This window comes from Xyrauchen texanus, chromosome 6, assembly GCF_025860055.1.
Source record: "Xyrauchen texanus isolate HMW12.3.18 chromosome 6, RBS_HiC_50CHRs, whole genome shotgun sequence".
NCBI classification, from domain to species: domain Eukaryota; kingdom Metazoa; phylum Chordata; class Actinopteri; order Cypriniformes; family Catostomidae; genus Xyrauchen; species Xyrauchen texanus.
The window spans coordinates 42,283,192-42,306,667 of record NC_068281.1 but is presented as its reverse complement, the minus strand read 5'-3'; the positions used below and the strand labels follow the sequence as shown (position 1 = coordinate 42,306,667).

The following is a 23,476-nucleotide window of genomic DNA, read 5'->3' as shown; positions in this document are numbered from 1 at the left end:
GAGAATAAATAGTAAAGTCTTCTTCGGATGCCATGTTTGTTATTTACACATTTATAGCTGTGGAGAAAGCTGCTTACTGACTGAGCCGCATATATAGAGTAAAGAATACACTTATACGATGTAACACAGCGTTCTCGCAATAACCCGCTTACTTGCGTTAAACCGCTTTAAATGTCTGGGTCGCCTCATCACAGCAATGGGGAAAAAATATTTCTACAACTTTACATTAAATTATATCGATTTTAGAAACTATTGATTGATTAATCGTTTACTTGACAATGTGATGTTTTTTATTTTTTTAGACATCGTGGAAGTGAAAGTGGAAAGTCAAGAGGAACTCAGTGAAGTGGATGAACCTGATGATGATGTCATAACTGGAGACAATACTTTTAGTTCCTCAATGACTGGAAGTATAAGACACAATTCTCAATTCACACAAACTGTACCTCAAAAAATAGAAACCAAAAATGATTTCACTTGCCTTGAGTGTGGAAAAATTTTCATTCAAAAAGGACACTTTACTAACCACATGATAATTCACAGTGGAGAGAAGCCTTTCACATGCCAAAAATGTGGAAGGATTTTCCAATACCTGGGAAGACTCAATAACCACATGGAAAGTCACACTAGATGGAAGAATTTAAGATGCCATTACTGTGGAAGGATTTTCCAATACCTAGGAAGACTCAACAACCACCTGGAAGTTCACTGTAGAAAGAAATTATTCACATACCATCAGTCCGGAAAACGTTTCAGTTACAATGAAGGTCTAAGTAACCACATGAAAAGTCACGCTGAAGAGAATCCTTTCAAATGCCATCACTGTGAAAGGAGTTTCAAATACAAATCAAGCCTCATTAACCACATGAAAGTTCACACTGGAGAGAAGCCTTTTACATGCCATCAGTGTGGAATGAGTTTCAAATACAAAGAAACCCTTAGTAACCACATGGGAATTCACACTGGAGAGAGGCCTTTCATATGCCATAAGTGTGGAAGGATTTTCAAATATGAAGGAAGACTCAATAACCACATGGCAGTTCACTCTAGAGAAGCTTTTCACATGCCATTAGTGTAGGAGTTTCCAATGCAAAGAAGGCCTTAGAAACCGTTTGGGAATTCCTACTGGAGCTAAGCATTTTAACATGACTTAAGTATGGAAAGAGTTTCACCATTATGCAAACTTAATCGCATTCATGAATAGGGAAAAAGGGGGTTACATTTTGGTCAGAGCAGCAATGTTTATGCATTACAAAAATTATCCTACTGTGCACTGACTGCTATACAGACTGTAGGTAGCAGCCTTGAGCACGACTGACATAAATCCTACAGATGAGCTCTTAAAATAATAGCCTGCTTCCATTAATAATTCAGAAACAATAGTATACTGAATTATCCACTTTTTAAGAAGTTACTTTGTTGTAAATTATTCATGCTTTAGAGATTGTTCATAATTTTCTGTTTTAGAGAATTTTTAAGATTTGCATTACATAGAACATTGTTACGTCCATGCCATAGTCACAACTCATAGATTTTTGCCATCTTAGTAACACGAGAAACATTTTTCAAGTTCATCTGTGCATGCGTTTGCTTTATTGTCTGTGCAGACGTACGTTGTATTACATTTGTGCTGTTTTGCACTTTCTTACCCCGTTTATGCTTAATAAGCCGACAATGCGTGCTGTCATGTAAACGCAATAAACGGCATTCCTTTATTAGTCCAAGGGCATAAATGGCGTAAGAATAAACCAATCGACAAGTGTAGATTTCTACCCATTACGGCGATTTCATGTGGCATGCAAACACCTTAACCGGCATTCTTACCAGCTCATCCAACGTGCGCACGTGTCGAGCACGTGCCTCTTCGCGGTTTGACGACAAAAACAGAAAATAACGTGATTATTTCAAATGTAATGAAACGTGGATTTCTTTATTTCTCCGATTTTTTTTTTTACATTTTAGAGAGTAATGTGCTTTTTGATGTGCATGTAAACATGCTCAGTGAGTATATTATTAATTTATGTAATTATCATAGATATTAGTAATTACTAATTTACTAATAGCGAACAGAGAATCCAAATTCATTTCTATGTATTTTATTTTGTTTCAGAAACAAATTATCTTGTATGTGCATGTTTTTACATAACTGCACAATAAAGCGTTTAAACTTGGCTAAAGACTCTTCTCGCTGAACGGAGCTGGAGCCTTGAAGTGGGAAATGGAGTACCACACGGTAAAATGTATATCGTGTTTAACAGGAGAATACATGTACATATTACATACATACAATGTAAATACAACAGTTCAATGAACACGTACATTATAAAAATTACGGTATGGTCATAAAAACTAATTTGTGCATGGAACTTCTTTCTTACACGACGGATCAGAATCTGCCATTGCTGGTTCAAAACTAATGATGCGTCCAAACCTCTGTTGTCCCTTTAGAAATAGTATCACGGCTTGTGCTATTTCTAACAAGTCATTGGATAAACAAGGATAGACGGATGGATGTGTGTGTGTGTGTGAGAGAGAGAGAGAAGGAGCGTGTGCGATCACCTGTTGCCACACCCAATCAGAGATGCTGTCAGCTTTCTGAAGGTCAGCTTTCTCAGTGGAAAATAGACGTCCAAGCGGGGCATTCCTCTCTATTTCGCGGTAGCCGGTGCGCAAGTGTCATTACTATAGAAACAGCGATGTCCTCCGCCATTTTAAACAGTATGTATCCAATGTGGAAATTCTGATAAAAGGTAAGGACTTTTGAGTTCTGTAATAAATCAATCTGTTGTGTCTCAGCATGAGCCTTAATCATGAAGTTGTCCGTTTAAAGCTGTTTAAAGCTATTTCCTTGCTTTGGTAATGTATTAGTAATACGAAAAATCAAGGAGCACTGTTGTATGTAAACAATGTCTAACGGATTCACTTTACGTCACCAACTGGCTCAGATTACACACAAAAATTATCTTTTGCCACCACCTGCTGGCTAACAGTAATTTTTTAATTTAATTTAATTAAAAAATAAAGACAGTAACTCCTAGCAGATATGCACTGCTCTTACACTTTAGTTTAGAAAGGCAGGAACACAAGCGGAGTGATACACACACAGTGAAGCGTCTGAGTGCTGATGTGTCAGACCATCAGTGCTCATGGAACGTCTCTCGTCCAATCAGATTCGAGGACCAGAACTAACTGTGGTATATAATAAAATACAACATAAATGTAACAAATAGATGCACACTAGGGGGGCTTAATGCAGATTTACATAAAAATATTCAAACATTTGCAAATTTTCTTTTTGCTTCCATTTCTTTCTTGAATGATGTAAAACAGGGTTTTTATAGGAAAACTTACAGTTGTGAACATGGAATTTTGTAATTAAAAGAATAAAATGTATTATATAAATCTGACCATGCTTGTCTCTACAATTCTCCAGAAGACCAAAACAGCACAAATTGGTCATCAATGTTTTTGGTGATAAAATCACAAACATTTTGTTACAAATGGGCAGTACCAGAATAAATGAACCACAGTTTCAGGGCAACTGGCACAAAAAGTGCAATTAAAATCAATATCACCTTTTACAAATTTTACAAAGTAATGTTTCACTGGGTATATTCTATGTATAATTTTGAATGATACCTCCTTAACTTTGTTTGTAATTAAATATTGATTAGGTATAAGCCTAATTTTAATTTTGCCAATTGTAATTCAGTGTGAATTAAACCAGCTGCAATGGCAATCTAGTTCTATAAACAAAACATGTGCCATGCTTTCATCTCCATAGTCTATAAAAGCTTTGAACTTTAAAAAAATATTTTAAACACCTGGCTTTTTGTTTGAAACTGGCTAATGCTTGTGTTTTACTGTAAAATTTTATATTATGCTAATGTGCGTTCCAAATGACTGATATTTTTGAGCCCTACACCCTTCCACCCTCCAAACCTCTCAGTCTGGAGGGGAAATCCTTTGATGGGATCAGGGCATAGGGATGAGCCCTCCGGAATGGAACGTACCAATACTCTTAAAGGGTTAGTTCACCACAAAATTTTAATCCTATTATGATTTACTTACCTTTAAGCCATCCCAGACATGTAAGACTCCTGCTTCAGCAGAACCGAAGTGATGATTTTTGTAAACAGATTTCAGTTCAGTTTGTCCAAACAATGTAATGGCACTTTTCCACTGTATGTTACGGCTCAACTCTACTCGCTTTACTTTTCTGAGCTTGTGTTTCCACTGCAGTATAGCGTCGCCTCAACGTGAGTGGGATTATAGGCTGATCGCCATAGTTGCACCACCTCTACTGTCATGACATCATCTTAAACATGACACAAACCAAAACAATAACACAACCGCTAGCTGTTAGCTACTAGCTCATTGTGCTGCATAAAGCAGTTGTTGCATGGTCATTTTACACAAGTGTAACAGTTAAATTGGCCTGGTTGTTTTAGAAGTCATTTTTCCAGTAGCTGGTCAACTAAATAAAGTGAAGCTTTCAAGCAGAGTATAGAGTTAACGTAACAAAACATACCATCCTCCATCGTAGATCAACGCCGTGGCACTCTCCCTCCCATTGCTCGCCGGATTAGAAACTGTCCATTTGGTCGAACCAGTTCCACTTTTCCTTGATGGTTCTGTTGTCACTTTTACATATTTTTTACTTTTCCCTACACAGTTGGTAGGTCCAGTGTTAGCCATGTGTGGCCAACAGCCGATACACTTCCTGAAATACATTTTGTTTTGCTCATTGCTAACAAGTGGACCGTCTGCACTTCCTTTATTGACCACGGCGTGGTTTTGCGCACAGTCATTTCTTTCCCACAATTCGAAAGTCGCATGAACAAATGATACTGCTATCACTGTTGCTAACTTTAAAACTAGCAGGTTAATGTTGCGTGTCGGAAATCCAGTGATGCTGGTAGTGACAATTCTCCCTGAACAATCAGTGATCTGCAGGATTTTTTTTAAATTTTTTTTTAATTCTTTATTTTCAGTCAGCAAGATAGAATTACAGAATAAAAGTAGTAATAATATCTGTCTATTTGCTGTTGTTTTTTTCAGAACAGTACATATACATACTTTGAACAATTAGGGAGAGATAAACTTATATATATAAATAACTACCTTGTTTGAGACATATAAGGAGAGAATAGATAAGAAGACAGAACAATAAAGCACAGGATCATTAAATCAGCACCTCTACGAAGTCTGGTCTTAAGGGCCTTACATATTTGACCCATTTGGCCCACCAACTAACAAATATACTTTTCTTATGACGAATGGAAAAGGTAATTGATTCCATTACATATATCTCATTAACAATATCTATCCATTCTGAGACTGTTGGGGGGGGGGGGTCGGGAAGCAGCCAACGTCTTGTAAATGCTTTCTTGCAGGCATATGTAAGAATGGCATATAAATACTTATCAGCAATTCTGAGCAGGAACCCACAATTCCCCAAAAACAGAGAGGAAAACTGTAAAGGTACTTTATTGTTGAATATTGTAGTTAAGATCTTGTGAAACTCTGCCCAAAACGGTTTGATTTTTTGGCATTCCCAAAATACATGCCAGTGATCAGCCTCCCGAGCGCCACACAGCCTCCAGCATTTAGCACCACCTGGGTCAAAATGTGCTTTTTGCTTTGGTGTTATAAAAAAACGAATAAGACATTTCCAGTTAAACTCACACCATATATGAGAGTTTGTACATTTCCATTGAAACTCACATATATTTAACCAGTCATCTGTAGATATTGACACATTGCTTTCCTTTTCCCATTTTTCTATTATGTAGTCCGTGGAATGGGTATTTTTCACCAAGAAACCTTTGTAAAACTTAGAAATAACCCCTTTAACAGTAGCATTTTTATATGCACTCAATATTGTTTTTAATATTGGGTCATTAAGGTCTGTTTTAGGTTTAATATTATGTTCAAAATAATTGCGTACTTGCAGGTATCGGAAAAAATCTGACTTTTCAAGATAGTATTCATTTTTCAGATCCTCAAATTCCCTTAATTTTCCATTTTCTGTGAGTGAATAAAAAGTTGTTATACCTTTGAAAATCCATGATTTAAAACGATTATCCATCAAATTTGGCCTGAAACCAGGGTCAAAAGCACACCATTGAATTATCTGTATTTTATCATTTAACTGATACTCTCCTTTACTTTATTCCAAATTTTTAATTGGGTTTTGATCCACGGATTTTGCGTATCCTTTATAAGCCTATCTAGGTTCGTACAGGCCAATAATGCGTGAATCGGGGGTCCTTCATGATTGAAAGTTCAGTATCTTTCCACCTGGCGTGAAAATTTGGGGAACATAGGTTAATAAAGGGTTTACTTTGGGCCGCGTAGTAATATCCTTTAAAATAGGGTAACCCCATTCCCCCCTCCTCCTTCAAGACCTGCAATGTTTTAAATTTAACCCTAGGTTTCTTCCCTTGCCAAATAAACCGGGAAATGATTTGATCTATTTCTGAAAATTCTTTTAAAGAGATTTCTACAGGAAGGGCTTGAAATAAAAAAAGATATCGTGGGAGGATATTCATTTTCACACAGTCAATTCTATGACTCAGACTAAGAAAGGAAACAGAGTTCCACCTTTTGATATATTCTCTAATTTTTATCCAAAGGGGGCCATAGTTCATCTCTGCAAGCCTTGAAACATTACTTGGTAGGTGTATACCTAAATATTTCAATGAGCAATTATCCCAGCTTAGCTGGAATTTGTCAGTAAGACATGTTGGAGGGGAGTAATTAAAAGCTAACAATTGAGTCTTTTGTACATTCAATTTATAACCAGAATAACTACAAAATGATTGTAAGAGGTTCATTAAATTCGGAAATGTATTAGAAGGGTCACTTAAATATATCAAGATATCATCTGCGTATAGAGCTACCTTATGATCCTCCCCTTTTATATTAACTCCCCTGATACTCTCTGTCTGTCTCAGCCATTGTGCAAGGAGTTCGATATAGAGAGCGAAGAGTAAAGGGGAGATGGGGCACCCTTGTCGCGAGCCGCGGTTTAATGTAATAGTGTTTGAAAGATTGCCATTAATTTTTATTTGAGCAGAAGGTTTGTCATAGAGAGTCCGTATGACATTAGAAAAATTTGAATGAAAGCCAAATCGTTCCAGAACTTTGTATAGGAAAGCCCAACTGACTGAGTCAAAGGCTTTTTCCGCATCGAGGCTTACCAAAAGGGCTGTTAACTTATTCTGTTCTATATGGTCCATAATATGCAATGAGCGTTTAATATTATCCTGCATCTGTCTTTGTAAAATAAAACCAGCTTGATCAGTAAGTATGAGCTGGGGTAATATTTTTTTCTAATCTTTTAGCAAAAATGGCCATAAATAACTTATAATCAACATTTAGCACCGAAATAGGTCTGTATGATCCACAGTCTGAAAGATCCTTTCCCTCTTTAGGAATAATAGAGATGACTGCTTCCCTCCAGGAGGGTGGCATCTTTGAATCTTTAAAAACAGTATTGCAGGCCCTAAGAAGGCTAGGTAACAGCTCAGTTCGAAATGCTTTATACCATTCTGAAGGGAAGCCATCTGGGCCTGGTGACTTATTTGCCTTCAACCTGGAGATGGCTCCACTTAGTTCGATTTCAGTTATTGCAGCAGTCAAAATTGTATTATGTTCTTCTGGGACAGTTAGTAAGTTAAGAGATTTAAGAAAGGTTTCAATTTGTTGTTCATTCTCCAACTGTGGTTGTGAGTACAATTTTGTAGTATTTCTCAAAGGAATTTTGTAGCTCTTCTTGTTTATACTGTAAAATATTGGAAGCAGGATGCTTTATTTTATATATGGTGTTATCTGCTCTTTGTTTTTGTAACCTCCTTGCAAGAATTTTAGCCGATCTAGGTCCGGATTCATAGTATTTTTGTTTAGCAAAAATCATATTTTTTTTCTATTTCTTGGGTATATAATAAGTCAATTTCATTTCTGATTGTCTTAATTTTGGTCAGCAAATTAGAGGTTGGTGCCCTTTTATGTTGCACTTCAAGGTTTTTTAATTCTTTGTTAAGATCTGTAAGTCTTAATTGTTTATTTTTCCTATTGTAAGCACACCAAGATATAATTTTCCTGCGAATAACTGCTTTTAAGGCATCCTTTCTCATCTGAGCCACAAATTGTGGATTATTTAAAGCACTCGTGTTCAGTCTCCACAATGTTTTACGTGGATTATCACTGATATGGACCCCACAAGATACAGATGCATGGTCAGACAGATCAGTAGAGCCGATATCACAATAACTTATTTTGGAGCGATCACACTTAAACACAAAAAAGTTATCTATTCTAGAGTATGTATTATGGGGGAATGAATAAAAAGTGTAGTCACGTCTAAGTGGATTGAATTCTCTCCAAAGATCTAGTATGCCCAATTCCACCATGAGATTGTTAACTTTCTTGTGTAATGATGTAGTAGGTACATTTTTGGATGTATCTAGTTCCGGGTTGAGGCGAAGGTTCCAGTCACCCCGCAGATTACAAGTACTTTTGCTTTCGCCATTAAATCAAACATGTTTCTATACAAACCAAAACTGCTTCCAGGAGGAACATAAACATTACAAATTGTAATTATTGCATTATTTATCTTTCCAGTAATCATTATATACCTCCCTTCCTTATCAGATATCTCTGATATGTACTCAAAAGCTATTCTTTGTGAGATTAATATTATTACCCCTCTTCTTCGACCAGATCTGTAGGATGAATAATATGCCCTTGTGTATCCCATTCTTCTAATTTTTTTATGTTCTGTTAACGATAGATGTGTCTCTTGTAAGAGAACAATCTGAGCATTTTCCCGCTTCATTTTTGATAAAATTTTACTTCTCTTAACTGGATTTGAAATGCCCTTCACATTAAGTGATACTATCTTAACGTCCTGTATATTCATACTTTTCCTATCCAATGAACCCAAACAAGGCCTCCCCCAAGCGCCATGTCCAGTTTTTAAAGCTTATGCACCAACAAAATCTCTCCCATAGAACATGTATTAAACAAAAACGAACAAAGTAAACAATGTCATCATTATCATGATGTAGCCACAATAAAACCCATGTTTCCAAGGTTGAGGCTCGTATCAAGAGAGCCCTGCAAGGCCTTGAATGGTCTAGGTCCCAATAGGGAGACGTCCCACCTCGTCGCAGAGACGGGGCCCTATATATTGTCCGCACACTAGCAAGAATTTGTGTTGCAAAAAACATAAGCATACTCAAAATTTGGTTGTCCCGACCCTTAATTATATTAACCAAAAAAATAAAAGGAGTAGGAACCCTTTAATTGGATTAATTGAAAAATTAACTTTAGCCCTACTCAATTATTATATTTGTAAAAGTAAATGAAAAGGATACAAGTCACTCATACCTCTAGCAAAAATTAACCAACTTTGAGAGGTGACCTTGAAGCATCAGTCCTCAATAGTAGATAGTCTTCTGAATCCCTGGAGCTTTTCCTTGAATCGTGCGTGATGGCTTTTCCGTGTATTTTCCCCTGTTGAACCGAGCTCTTGGTCACCGTTCTGCGCATGTCGTCGTCTTCTCACCGTGTGCCACGAAGACAAGAGTTGAATATCCTCATGATCCGGGTCTGCTGTGGGCGGTACGGCGGCGACAGGAAACCCGCGAGCTGCCATATCTCTCGTCGCTTCTGATGCGTCCTGGTAGAGATGGGTGCCATCATCATAAAACACCTGCATCTTTGCTGGATATGGGGTCTGAAACCTGATGCTTTCATTCTTCAGTATTTTTTTGGCATCCGCGTACTCATTGCGTTTTTTAAGCACTTTAACTGGAAAGTCATGGTCAACAAAGAAACGCGTTTCATCACAGCATACTTCTTTTATCTGCCATGCTTTCCAGAGAACTTCCTCTTTTGTACGGTAGCTCCCAAACTTTACGACGATAGAGTGGGGCTTCCCCTGCGCACTGTCCGGCTTTTGGGTCAGTGCTCGATGTGCTCGTTCAATTCTCAGATCCCGGTCGTCAGGAAGGTCTAGCGCTTTTTTAAACAAATTATCCAGAAAAGGAACCATATCTGCCCCTTCCTTATCTTCAGGTATCCCGTAGATCCGCAGATTCTCCCTACGTGCACGACCCTCCTGGTCTATCAGCCTAGCTTCCAGCTTAGCTTGACGTTGGGATAGCCTCTGAATTAGCATCGATGCCGCTTGTAGCACCGTCTCTGTTTCCTCTATTCTTCCCTCCGCTTCATCCAGTCTGTCGTTCACGCCTTGTATTTCTTGTTTAATGTCTGCCAGCTGCACGTTATTATCTTTTCTAAATTCACGTAATTCGTCCAGGATACGTTGCAGGCTGGGCTCGGGTGTGTCGCCGTCCTGAGGGCTTAGCTCCAGGGGGTAGCCTCGGTCACCAAGGCTCGAATGAGTGGTCTCGTCCACAACCAGATTTGCGGTTTTCCTACTTCTGGTAAAAACCCCCCTTTCCATCTTGACAAAAATTCCCAGGTATTAACAAAAAGAGTAATTTAGGGGTGTATTTTTAAGACACCGTCAGGAGCTAACAAATTAAGCTGTCATCCTCTCGCTAGCAGAACCGGAAACCGATCTGCAGGATTTTGATGTCACATTTAGTATTGGCTCGGCTCACTTGAAACCTCAACCGAGGTGGTACTAAAACAGGTATCAGGTACTATCCACATTGGAAATCCCAAAATCCCCAAAAAAGCGAGCAGAGTCAAGTTGAGTCGAGTTGTACCATGCAGTGGTAAAGCCCCATAAGTAAACGGGTGCCATCAGGCTGGCTGTTTGACGGTCGAAAAGGCATATTTAGGCAGCATAAAAGTAATGCACACGACTTCAGTTGATCAATGAATGTCTTCTGAAGCAAATCGATAGGTTGGTGGTAGAAACATCTATAATTAAAACTTTATTAACTTTAAAAAAATATATATTTCTGCCAGCAGTTTACACTCTAGTGACATAAGGAAGTGTGCGCTTTGTGTACAACAGAGGAACGAACGTCACGCGTCATATATATATCCTCTCCAACTTCCACTGGCCTCTTTTACAGAGACTTGATTATTAAAAAAAAAAATCTAGATTTTTGTAAAGCATATTTTGATTTGTGGTGAAATATGTGGGACTTCAGATTACAAAGGGAGTCTATGGGAAAATCTAGATTTTGTTGTTGTTGTTTAGCACATTGCTTTGAGGTGACCATTGTGATTTTAGCAGGCTGTGGCATTCAATGTGCATTTTAACCCCTCCAAAATTGTTGTTTTTATAATGTTCAGTGTCAACTTATGTATAGTTTGTTGAAATGTGACTTATGTTGAAATTCTTCTGTGCTGCGTCTCTGAGTGTTAAGGTTCTGAAGTTCTTTCATCTTTTTTTATGCAAGATTTAATTCTTAATTAGACCAAGTATGTGCTACATGCTGTATATATACTATTTACTAATACATACTTTTTGGTAGTGTAATTACAACACCATTTTAATATGTATTAATAAATCCAGTATCCTGTGTTGCATTATTACTCTCCAAAGTTTACACTGGCACATGTCGATTATAATTGATTAATTTATTCTGCAATTTAACCAATTGATCATCTCTATTAACATGAACAAAATTAAGAAATATATGTGAAATTACATGTGTTTTATTATTAGTAATAGTAGAAGTAGTAGTACAACCAAAGATAAAGTTTTTATCTACACAGAAATTGGTTATTTTAATATTTGTTCCACCAAATATTTTCAACAAAGAATTAAAACTGTATCAACAAAGATTGGCGAATGTTTTTTTTTTTTTTTTAATTTTTATTATATTATTTTTGTGACGTTTGCAGACTTTTTTTTTTTTTTATTTATTAAGCAAACATCAAAAATATTACAACAAAATGGCATTCAATTTACAATCAGCTTAAATGTAACATGGGCTGACACACAAAATATTAATATAATAAAAGACAAAAAAGAAAACAAATAAACAATAAAATAAAAAAATAACAAAAAATAAATACAAATTACAACATCATATGAAGTCACCAGGGTACAAAAAATAATTTTATAACTAATTATATTCTTTGATTGTATCTAACAAAATCACAGTTTTTTATTTTTTATTTTTTACAGGGTTTTTAGGTATTGAACTAAGTCATTCTTGAAAACTACAAACAGGGGGGGAGATTTAAAAAATCTACATTTATGTATAAAATGTTTGGCCAGCAACAGAATATTGTTAATCAAAAATTCTACTTTGCCGCCTTCTTCGTAATTCCCATATTTAATATCTACAAATGACAAGTTCAATACAGCGACCTTTTTCTCACTCAACCAGTTCTGCACTCGATCCCAAAAAGCATGCGAGAATCAGTATCAGTATTCTCTGTAAAGGAATTACAAAATCTACAAAGAGCTTTTTCAATATTAAATCTATTATTTAGAAACTCATTAGAAGGATAAATATCAGCCAAAATTTTTAAATGAGTTTCTTTAACTTTAGGATGAATCGGAAATTTTAAATAGGCGGTTCTAATATATTTAAGAGTTACAGACTTTTATTTGGTTCTCTGAACCGCTGTGTTTGTGACGTCATCAGGTCAGCGCCGCAGCTTCTCTCCTGTTGTTGTTGTTGTTTTGCTGTAGAAAGGTTTGTGCTTTTGAGTGGTTCAGAATTTAATGGGTATAAAATGCTACAAAACATAATGAAATAAGTTTAAGTTTTAACAAACGTGCTTCAGCTATGTGGTAATATTATTGAGGTAATTTTGGAATTGTAACATGAAATGAGTGTAGATACAGATTAAATCATCATAAAGCTTGATGTGAACTTCTGATCTTTGGTCTCTCGTGAATGCTGCAACATGTGTGTGTTATTTTCTGTGATGCTTTACGCAGTCCCACTTGAGGAACAGAAAGAATTTACTTTGCATTTCTTTTTCAATCTTTTTGGGATTCCCAACATCATAAATGTGACAAAGTTTGCAGATGAGGAAAACCTCCAGGTGAAACGACTGAGATCTGTGAGAAACTGCTGTAAAGATGGAGTTTATTAAAGAAGAGAGTGAAGACATCAATATTACTCAACCATGCACAATAAAAAGAAGATACTGATGGACAAAATAGGTTGGTTTCCATTCTTGTTTCTTCATTAAATGTGCAGTCAGTAATATTTTTATCATTAAAAAAGTTTTACTCTTAAAGAAGTTAATTGTAATTTTGAAATAAATGTATTATTCTACATGGAGAGGGTCTCCTCATGAAGGGTTGGATGGCAGCGGCGCTCCCTCGGGTGGACGGCAGTTTCAAGGACTCCGTGACGGGCATCCCTCCTCCTTCCCAGGTTTCGGCACCAGTGTAAAGGGATTTAGATGGCAAAGGAGGAGGCGAGAACCGGCTTGACAATATAAATAATAGTTTAATGAGAAACTTTAAACAAAAGTCACAAACACACACATGACGGACATGCCTGTCTTTCCGCAGTCTGCCTTTATCCCTCTCGGAGGCTTGATTAGCCTGATAAGGGATCAGGTGTGTAGAATTACCAGTGCAGAGCTCAATATTGGCAGCAGGTTGGTGTGAGTGCATCTGCACACAGAGTGAGGCGAAGACTTTTGGACAATGGCCTGGTGTCAAGAAGGGCAGCAAAGAAGCCACTTCTCTCCAAGAAAAACATGAAGGACAGACTGAAATTCTGCAGGAAGTACAAGGATTGGACAGCAGAAGACTGGTGCAAAGTTATTTTCTCTGATGAAGCCCCCTTCCAACTGTTTATGACATCTGGAAACTCGATAGTCCAGAGAAGAAAAGGTGAACGCTACCATGAGTCCTGTGTCGTGCCAACAGTGAAGCATCCTGAGACCATCCATGTGTGGGGTTGCTTTTCATCCAAGGCAGTGGGCTCTCTCACAATCCTGCCCAAAAACACTGCCATGAATAAAGAATGGGATCAAAAGCTGTATATTGAACGTTTTTGCCAATAAAAGCCTTTATAACTTGTGAAATGCTTATCATTGTTTTTTCAGTATACCATAGAAACATGTGAAAAACTGAAGCAGCAAACTTTGCAAAACACAAAATGTATGTCACTGCCAATACATTAATTTCTATTTCTGTTTTAATTATAATGATGATGATTAATTGTGTAATTATTGATTTGATAGTAACATTGAAAAAAATTGCTTCAGTAACTAGCTTCAATGTAGCTAGCTTCTTTTTGTTGTAACTTGTGTAGCTAACTACGTTTTCAAAAGGGCAGCTTGACTGTAGCTTAACTATAAATTATGAGTAGCTATTAGCTTGTCAAACAACAGTTTCAAAGTAGCTTCCCTAATGAGTTTAAGATGGCGTAAATGTGACGGGAGTAAAACATTTTGTGAATTTATCACATGTAAACTATTCTTTAATAGCTCTTGAATTTATTTTTAACAATGTAATATTTTTTCATTAGGCCTGATGGTGCTGAAAGAGGAAAGTCAAAAACTGAATGAAGAGGAGGAAAAACATCAGTATCAGATACCTGATGATGTCATTACTGGAGAACAAACTTTAAGTTGCTCAAAAACTGAAGAAACAAAATCCAAAAAATCTTTCACTTGTCCTCAATGTGGAAAGAGTTTCACTTGTAAACAATACTTGAATTGTCACTTGAGAATTCACACTGAAGTGAACTCTTTCACTTGCTATCAGTGTGGAAACCATTGCATAGAAAAAGGAGGTCTTGAAAAATACATTATAATTCACACTGGAGAGAAGCGTTCCATATGCTACCAGTGTGGAAAGAGTTTCAAACATACAAACATCCTTCAATATCAAACAGCAGTTAATATTAGAAATAAGTCTTTCACATGCCATCAGTGTGGAAAGAGATGCAAAGGTATAGGAGGTCTTGAACGCCACATGAGAACTCACCCTGGAGTGAAGCGTTTTGTTTGCTTTCATTGTGGAAAGAGTTTTGAATTAAAAAAACAACGTGATTCGCATTTAGAAGTTCATATTAAAAAGAAGTCTGTCACATGTCACCAGTGTGGAAAGAGTTTATCAAGAAAACCGTGTCTGGACAAAGTGGAAAGAATTACAAAGGCCATGCCTGAACACCAAAAGAGAGTTCTCATCAGTTCCACACTATGTAGAGTTCAGAAAAGCTCTGAACGCAAAGATCCGAGGAATTCTAATCATCATCCCATCTCCCATCCGGCATCAATGATCTTCAACAGAATTCCAAAACATCAACGCAACAGACAAAGACTTTCTACGGACCCAGCCAAAGAACCAAAACAATTCGATGCAATGCAGCTAACGCAAATATAAATCTCCAAACTTTTGCTGAAAGTGCTGGTGTTTCATTAGATAATTGGGTAACCTGATTGATCTCAGATCAAGGCAAACTAAATTAAGTATTGTTGGTTCTCAAAGCATGATCTGTAGGCTCCATAAATGTTTTATGTTACTGATCATTTTCCATTCATCTTCTGTTAAATCTCACCCACCAACTTGTGTTTGTGTGTGAATTTGTCTGTGTGTGTTAGTTAAGTTTTATGTTGTAGATTAGCTAATAAAAGTCTTGTTTGTATTCAAAGAGAAGCTGACTGTGTATTTGATCAATTCATATTGGTCCCTTGAAATCTGTCGACCCTAAAAGCTGCGTGCTCATAAACAGTATTTCAAAGTATTTGTGATATTATTTTCAATGGCCATGAAAGTAGTACTACTGTAAATATTAACCTTATGTTCTGATCAACTCATCGCTGGCTGAAGACTTAATTATTTTAATGTTCCTTGAATTAATTCCCTTATTGAGCTACATCTGTTGCTGATATATGTGGCAGTTGTAAATGTACCCTGTCACAAAGTCGCTAATTCCCAACAGCAAACAAGTTTAGAAGAGAAACTATTTTGTTTTGTTGTGTAACTGTAATAAATGTAAATATATAGAATAAAACATAAGAATAAAATACAATATATTAATACTACACTGTGCAAGAATACAATACTACACTTCACACATTTTAGGCCTTTTTTGGAAACCTGAGAAACACAAAAAATATTTTTTATTGAATCAAAAAAAGTTATCCAACATCTATATCACCCATGTGAAAAAAGAACTGCCCCCATAAACTTAATAGCTGGTGTAGCAACTGTAACCAAACACTTCCGATAACTGCAGATCTTTCACAACGCTGTGGTGGAATTTTGGCCCACTCTTCTTTGCAGAACAGCTTTAGTTCAGCCACATTGGAGGGTTTTTGAGCATGAACTGCCCATTTATGGTCCTGCCACAGTATCTCAATCGGGTTCAAGTCAGAACTTTGACTAGGCCACTCCAAAACTTTAATTTAGCTTCTTTTGAGACATTCAGAGGTGGACTTACTGTAATCCTATGTTTTGGGCCATTGTCTTGCTGCATAATCCAGTTGCGCTTCAACTCACGGAATGATGAACAGATGTTCTCCTTTAGGATTTTATGGTAGAGAGCAAAATTGCAGTAATGTCGGATGTTTGGCGGCCTGGGACCTGGAGGAGTTAGAACAGAGAACGTAAATTTAGTAAAGTCACAAAGAAATGGGTAAGTGTAAATTCCAGCAAAAGAGGCTGGAAGACAAAGAATTTAGGACATGGTTGCAGACCGTTGGTTGTCAACATGGAGCCGTTAAATCTCATATACAAATCGGCTGTAAAAGGCAGACAGCAATTAACTATCTCTAGTTACTTTGCCGTGACCAACAAAGTAACCTCTTCAGCAACTACTACTACCTTCACAAACACCAAAACTGCTGCTGTAGTGACCACCGCTTCCTGCGGATCCACTACCAAAGGAAAATCGATCGACCTTCGAGTAGCGTTTGGTTCGAATGCAACGCTACAGGCAGAGGTGCAGTGCCACTCATACACTGAAGGATGCGTACTTCCACGTCTCAATACTGCCTCGACATCGACCATTTATACGGTTCACATTCGACGGCCAGGCGTATCAGTACAAGGTCCTCCCCTTCAGCATGTTCCCCCCCTCAATTCGCTGCCTGCCACTCACATCCCCGGCAACCTCAATGTGGTAGCGGACGCGCTATCACGACAACGCTTGCCCAGTGGAGAGTGGAGGCTTCAACCCCAGTTGGTCCAGCTGATTTGGGAACGGTTCCGCAAGGCTCAGGTAGACCTATTCGCCTCCAGAGAGGCCTCCCACTGCCCACTCTGGTATGCCCGAACAGAGGCTCCCCTCGGGGCAGACGCACTGGCACACAGCTGGCCCATGGGGCTGCGCAAGTACGCATTTCCCCCAGTGAGCCTTCTTGCACAGGTGATGCGCAAGGTCAGGGAGGATGAGGAACAACTCACTCTAGTGACTCCCTATTGGCCCACCTGGGCTTGGATCTCGGACCTCATACTCCTCGTGACAGCCCCTCCCTGGCAAATTCCACTGAGGAAAGACCTTCTTTCTCAGGGATGGGGCACGCTCTGGCATCCGCACCCAGTCCTCTGGAACCTCCACGTCTGGCCCCTGGATGGGACGTGGAAGATCTAGCAGATCTACCACCTGCCGTCTTAGACACGATCAACCAAGCCAGAGCTGGCCCATGGGGCTGCGCAAGTACGCATTTCTTGCACAGGTGATGCGCAAGGTCAGGGAGGATGAGGAACAACTCACTCTAGTGACTCCCTATTGGCCCACCCGGGCTTGGATCTCGGACCTCATACTCCTCGTGACAGCCCTACCTTGGACAGCCCTTTGCCAACCCTGGCAAATTCCCCTGAGGAAAGACCTTCTTTCTCAGGGATGGGGCACGCTCTGGCATCCGCACCCAGTCCTCTGGAACCTCCACGTCTGGCCCCTGGATGGGACGTGGAAGATCTAGTTGATCTACCACCTGCCGTCGTAGACACAATCAACCAAGCCAGAGCCCCTTCTACCAGGCAGCTTTACGCCCTAAAATGGCACTTGTTCGCGAATTGGTGTTCTTCTCGGGCCGAAGACCCACAAAGGTGCGCAGTCAGGTCAGTGCTCTCGATTCTGCAGGAGAGGTTGGAGGGGAGGTTGTCCCCGTCCACCTTGAAGGTGTATGTAGCTGCTATCGCAGCCCAACATGACGCAGTAGATGGCAAGTCTTTGGGTAAGCACGACTTGATTATCAGGTTCCTAAGAGGCACCTGGAGGTTAAATCCCTCCCGGCCAAGCCTGTTCCCCTCCTGGGATCTCTCAGTGGTCCTTTGGGCCTTCAGAGACCCCCCATCGAGCCGCTAGAATCAGTTGGACTCAGGACCCTCTCCCTAAAGATGGCCCTGCTGATCGCGCTCGTCTCCATAAAGAGGGTTGGGGACCTGGAAGCATTCTCTGTTAGTGACACTTGCCTGGAGTTCGGTCCGGCAGACACACATGTGATCCTAAGACCACGGCCGGCTATGTGCCCAAGGTTCCTACCACACCCTTTAGAGACCAGGTAGTGAACCTGCAAGCTCTGCCCTGGGAGGAGGCAGACCCAGCCCCTTCATTGCTGTATCCGGTACGTGCTTTGCGTACCTATTTGGATGTTCTGAGCAGCTCTTTGTTTGCTTTGGTGGACAACGGAAAGGGAATGATGTCTCCAAACAGAGGCTCTCCCACTGGGTGGTGGACGCCATTTCATTGGCCTATCGCACCCAGGCCTTATGATTACGGGGGTTTACATAGGCTATTGTCCAGTTTCATATTTGTCAGTCAACATTTCAAAATACATTCGGGGCTACACTCAAAACATTCAGGGCTGAAGCCCCGGCAAAATCGGCTGACGCCGCGTCTGCCTGCAGATATTCAACGCTCGTGTTATTCAGTAATACCCACTGAAGAACATCAGCCACTTTATTGTCAAAAATTGATAACTGCTGGTATAATATTATGTGTCTCTATTCTGACTTCAAGGGTTTTAGCTGTAGATTGGAGTTTGATAATGCCTAATTTCTCCACCTGAGAAATTATCTGTTCTGCTTCAGTCTGTCTGTCGGAGCAGTCACCGATTTGGCTATTGACATCTGTTAGCATGATTGTCACTGATTCAAGTTTGCCTGAAAAATCTGTCTTCAGTGAAACAATTGCTTAAAGAATATCTTCCATGCTTGCTGCTTTACTCAGTGGTGCTTTCTCGACCTTTGAAAACTTGGTCTCTGTTCTCTGAGATCTTTCTGCTAGCTTTGTCTCTTTGGCCCTCAAAGTCAGAGAGTTCGTCATCAAGATCTGTTTCATCTGCTTTCTTCACTTTTCAGGTTTTTTTTTTTTTGTGGATTTATTGTCAGAAATATGTTATTCGTCAGTGATTATACTCTTTATACAAATGTAAAAGCATTTAACAATAAATTTACATAACTTTTTAGAGCGAATTGAAGCCATGCTACCACTTGGCACTGCACCATAACCGGAAGTCCCAAGAGTGCATTTTTAGTAGTTACATTTAAATGAATTAATTTAGCAGAAGTTTTTATCCAAAGCGAAAAGAGGAAGAATACAACAGAAGCAATTCATCTTAAGGAGACAGTAGTATTAAAAGTGCTGCATTGCAAAGTTTCCGTTGCATCAGAAAACAACTGTCCATGCAGTATGCCAGCATCAGAGACTTGAACTTGATATGTGCAGCATCCGGCAGCCAGTGTAGAGAGACAAGAAGAGGTGTAACATGCGCTCTCTTGCATTCTGGATCATTTGCAGTGGTCTAATTGTGCATGCAGGAAGCATCTAATAAAATAATATTAGAGTAGTCCAGTAGTTATGACAAACAAATGAACAAGGAGAGATGTAGAGTGTAGACAATGTAGAGTGCAAATCTACATTATCGTGCTGTTTTTGAGATACGGTCAGTGAAATTGAGTTGGTTGTTGATGATAACCCCTAGATTTCTGACCGTTTTGGAAGGTATTATTTTAGATGAACCTAGCTGAAAGTTAATGTTGTTCTTTACTGCAGTGTTGGCTGGAAAGACGAGCTCAGTCTTCACTGGGTTAAGTTGCAGGTGGTGTTCCTTCATCCAGGCAGAGATGTCTGCCAAACAGGTTGAGATTTGAGCAGTCACCGTGGAGTCATCGGGCTGAAAATACAAGTAGATCTGCATGTCATTGGCATAGCATTTGTAAGAGAACCTATGTGCTTAAGTGATGGGTCCCAGTGTTGTGTATTTAGAGAAGAGAAGTGGGCCAAGCACTGAACCCTGATGTACCCCAATAAGTAGCTGATGTGACTTGGACAACTCACCTCTCAGGCTACATTGAAACAACTACCTAAAAGATAGTACTTGAACCTAGCCAAGCAAAGTTCCTATGATGCCCAGAGTAGAGAGGGTAGACAGGAGAATCTGATGGTTGACTGTGTGGAATGCTGCAGATAGGTCCAGTAGAATAAGGATGGATGATCTGGCTCAGGATCTCTCCTGTCTCAGTGACTCAGTGACAGAGAGCTGGGCAGTCTCTATGAAATGTCCACATTTGAAGCTTGACTGATTGTCGTCTAGCAGCTTGTTCTGTGAGAGAAAGACAGAGATCTTCTCTTTTGAGTGTTTTCGCTATGAATGAGAGGAGAGAGACTGGTCTGTAATTTTCTACCTGTGTGGGGTTAAGTGCAGGTTTTTTAAGCAGTGCAGTTACTCAAGCCTGCTTCAATGCATTGGTATAAGTGTATGTAAGTAGAGATGTGTTAATTATGTGTGTGAGTGCAAGTAGGATTGACAGAGAGATGGCTTGGAGAAGGTGGGAAGGAATAGGATCAAGGGGGTAAGTGGTGGGGTGGTTGGAGAGGAGGAGTTTAGAGACCTTAGTGTCAGTTAGAGGAGATAACACAGAGAGAGAACAGCTGCATAGAGGAGGTGGGTGTTTGAGAGGGTGTGGTGCTGAGAATGTATTGCTGATGGTTGTAACCTTATCAGGAAAAAAGTGCAAAGATATCTGCTGTTAGCAAGGTGTTAGGGGTGGAGGGGAGGACAGAGGAGTGTGTTAAATGCCGTGAGTATCTGTGTCTATTAGGGATGCCACAATTCTCAATATCGGTTTTGCGTTCTCTCCGAATTTGCTCTGTTTGTGTGTGCCCGTGAGTCTATGTGCTTAGATGACGAAACGCCTCCCTGCAAGAAAATATCTAATCACTATGCACTAAAGTTAGGGGAACTTTACCATGCTTGCAATGCTGATGTCAGATTTCACACTTTAACATGGCGAGCGGTGAGGCTGCAGTTCGAGGAAGCACCACCGTCTTTCAAATCTGTGGTGTGGAGACATTTCGTTTTGCCATTTAGTATAATGCCGAGGAGGAAAAAATGGTAAACAAAAAATTACTGTGTGCAAGCATTGTTTTACACATGTTGCCTACACAAATGGAAACACTTCCAACATGACTGCACATCTGCGGCACCATCACCAAGTGATATCACTGTCTGAAAGCAGTATAGCAGGGCAGGTACTACAGTCATCCAAAAGCAACAGTTCCTTGCTGATTCCTTCAAGCATACATACTCAAATAGTTCCACAAAGGCAGAAAAAATGGCAGTAGGGGTGGGTTTTTTCTGGTGATTAGAGATGTGGGCTTTCACCACCTTATGAAAGCACTCGATCCGCTTTACAGACTACCGTCTCCCACTTTTTCCGAGCCGAGTTCATTCTCAACCTCCAGGGCTGGACTGGAATCTGGCATACCAGGCATTTTCCCGGTGGGCCGATGCACTTTGGGGCCGATCAGGGGCGGACTGGCCATCGGAAGAACCGAGCGGGCCAGTGGGTCGGCCGCGAAACGTGCCGAATGGGCCGCGATAAGCAAAAATTAGCCGCCATAAAATGGCGCCGCGATATGCAGATAAGGACCGCGAAGTGGTTCTGTGCATGCATGTGAGTGCACATCTATGTGGGGGAGGTGTAATTATACTAAAGGATCAATCTCTTTGATACACAGGGTCTAGTACAGACTCCTGTGCCCTCCACAGGGGAAGAAATTATACAATATACTAGGAATGTGTACAAGTGGAATTTTTTTTTTGCTTTTAAGTAAATTAAAGAAAGAGTATTGCAATAAAAAAAATACAAATTCTCCTTAACCTCTTACTGTTCTTGTTGCCTAAGCATAGAATACTAAAAACAATCTGATGTGCAAGCCATCAGAACCGAACCGAAAACCATGGTTAAAAAACGTGGAATGTATTGAACCGTGGGCTAACTGTAATGTTGCATGCTTAGTGTCTATGGTGTTGTTGGCCTTGTCCTGATAATAGAAAGTTTTTGCAGATGCAACTTCATTGGAAAAGGAAGCAAGTAGAGACTGATACTTACTCAGATCTGCAGGATATCTTTACAAGTAAAGTTGCATCAACATAACGGCAGATCTCTTAAGTGCTGTGTGGAAATACAGCTGTAGCGACATCGCTTTGAATTTATGTTTGAGTGAGCAGGGACATTCTGTTATACAAACACAGTACATTGTTCCATTTCTCTGTCCCCACGATGCATGTAATGATTCACAGCTTTCTTAATACGATCCAATATGCTCATGTTACGATTAAATCTAAAAAAAGTGTTGTAACCTTGTAAACCACGTTATTGTGATACCTATGTCTGGCAGAGGTGTTTCACACAGGACGCAGTAAATGATCATTTTTTTTGGCTTACAACATTTTGCCATTGTTCCCCACACACTGATGACATCACAGTGATGCTGAGGTCTCAAAAAAGCCTTTGTTTCTTTTGTGACTTATATGATTGTGGCAGGGCGGAGGGCAGGGCCGGGTCGTGATCCTACACACCCGGTCCCGTATTAGGCTAATTATGCCTCCGTGAGGGTTAAAGGTCGACTGCAGGGGATCGTGCGGGAGAGAGAGATCGTTTACGGACATGTCCGTCATGTGTCTGTTCGTGTCTTCTTTTAAGTTTATCATTAAAACTATTATTTATATTGAAAAGCCAGTTCTCGCCTCCTCCTTTCCATTGATCACTTTACACTGATCAGTTAATGTGACTGGCCAAATTAAAAGATCATAGGCTACCTCATTTTTATGACGTTACACCAACTTTCGTTTTTAAGTTTGGAAGAATGAAATGGCTCAATAAAACGAAAAAAATAAACACTCTCCCCTTAACAATAAACATAATGAGTGCTATTATTGTTTGCAATTATGTGTAACCTGTATATATCCGTTAACTTATCAAAAAACATGTTTTGGGGTTTATGACTCTTCGAACAGACTGTAAGTCTGACACACTATATTCCATCACGTTCTTTACAATCGCAAAATTCTGGTCTGTTAATAGTCCCTAAAACATCAAAATCCACTAAAGGAGGAAGATCCTTTTCATATTTGGCTCCTAAACTATGGAATAGTCTCCCAAACACTGTTCGAGATGCAGACACACTCTCACAGTTTAAGTCTAGACTAAATATTCATCTATTTAGCCAGGCATACACCTAATTTATCCTCCAACCCACAATTAGGCTGCTTTAGTTAGGTCAGCCGAAACCAGAAACATTGATCATGATCTATAACCCTGCAA

The 23,476-nt window shown here is 39.5% G+C and overlaps 3 protein-coding genes across 3 annotated transcripts in view; all 3 read left to right on the top strand.

The window, feature by feature from the left end:
* Positions 1 to 3,359, top strand: part of LOC127645727 (zinc finger protein 420-like) — a 451,613-nt gene extending 448,254 nt beyond the window's left edge. Inside the window, exon 9 of the mRNA XM_052129389.1 lies at positions 303 to 3,359. Within this exon, the coding sequence (XP_051985349.1) occupies positions 303 to 1,078 (776 nt within the window). The 3' untranslated portion in view covers positions 1,079 to 3,359. The remainder of the gene's footprint in view (positions 1 to 302) is intronic.
* Positions 1 to 23,476, top strand: part of LOC127644811 (gastrula zinc finger protein XlCGF7.1-like) — a 367,559-nt gene that overhangs the window by 47,374 nt on the left and 296,709 nt on the right. The window lies entirely within an intron of this gene.
* On the top strand, positions 14,447 to 15,301 carry LOC127645725 (oocyte zinc finger protein XlCOF26-like). The gene has a single exon (XM_052129388.1). It carries the CDS (start codon positions 14,447 to 14,449, stop codon positions 15,299 to 15,301), a length of 855 nt encoding a protein of 284 aa, XP_051985348.1.

Excerpts from the sequence above, each read along its gene's own strand:
- LOC127645725 (XM_052129388.1), top strand. The coding sequence starts at position 14,447 with ATGGTGCTGAAAGAGGAAAGTCAAAAACTGAATGAAGAGGAGGAAAAA.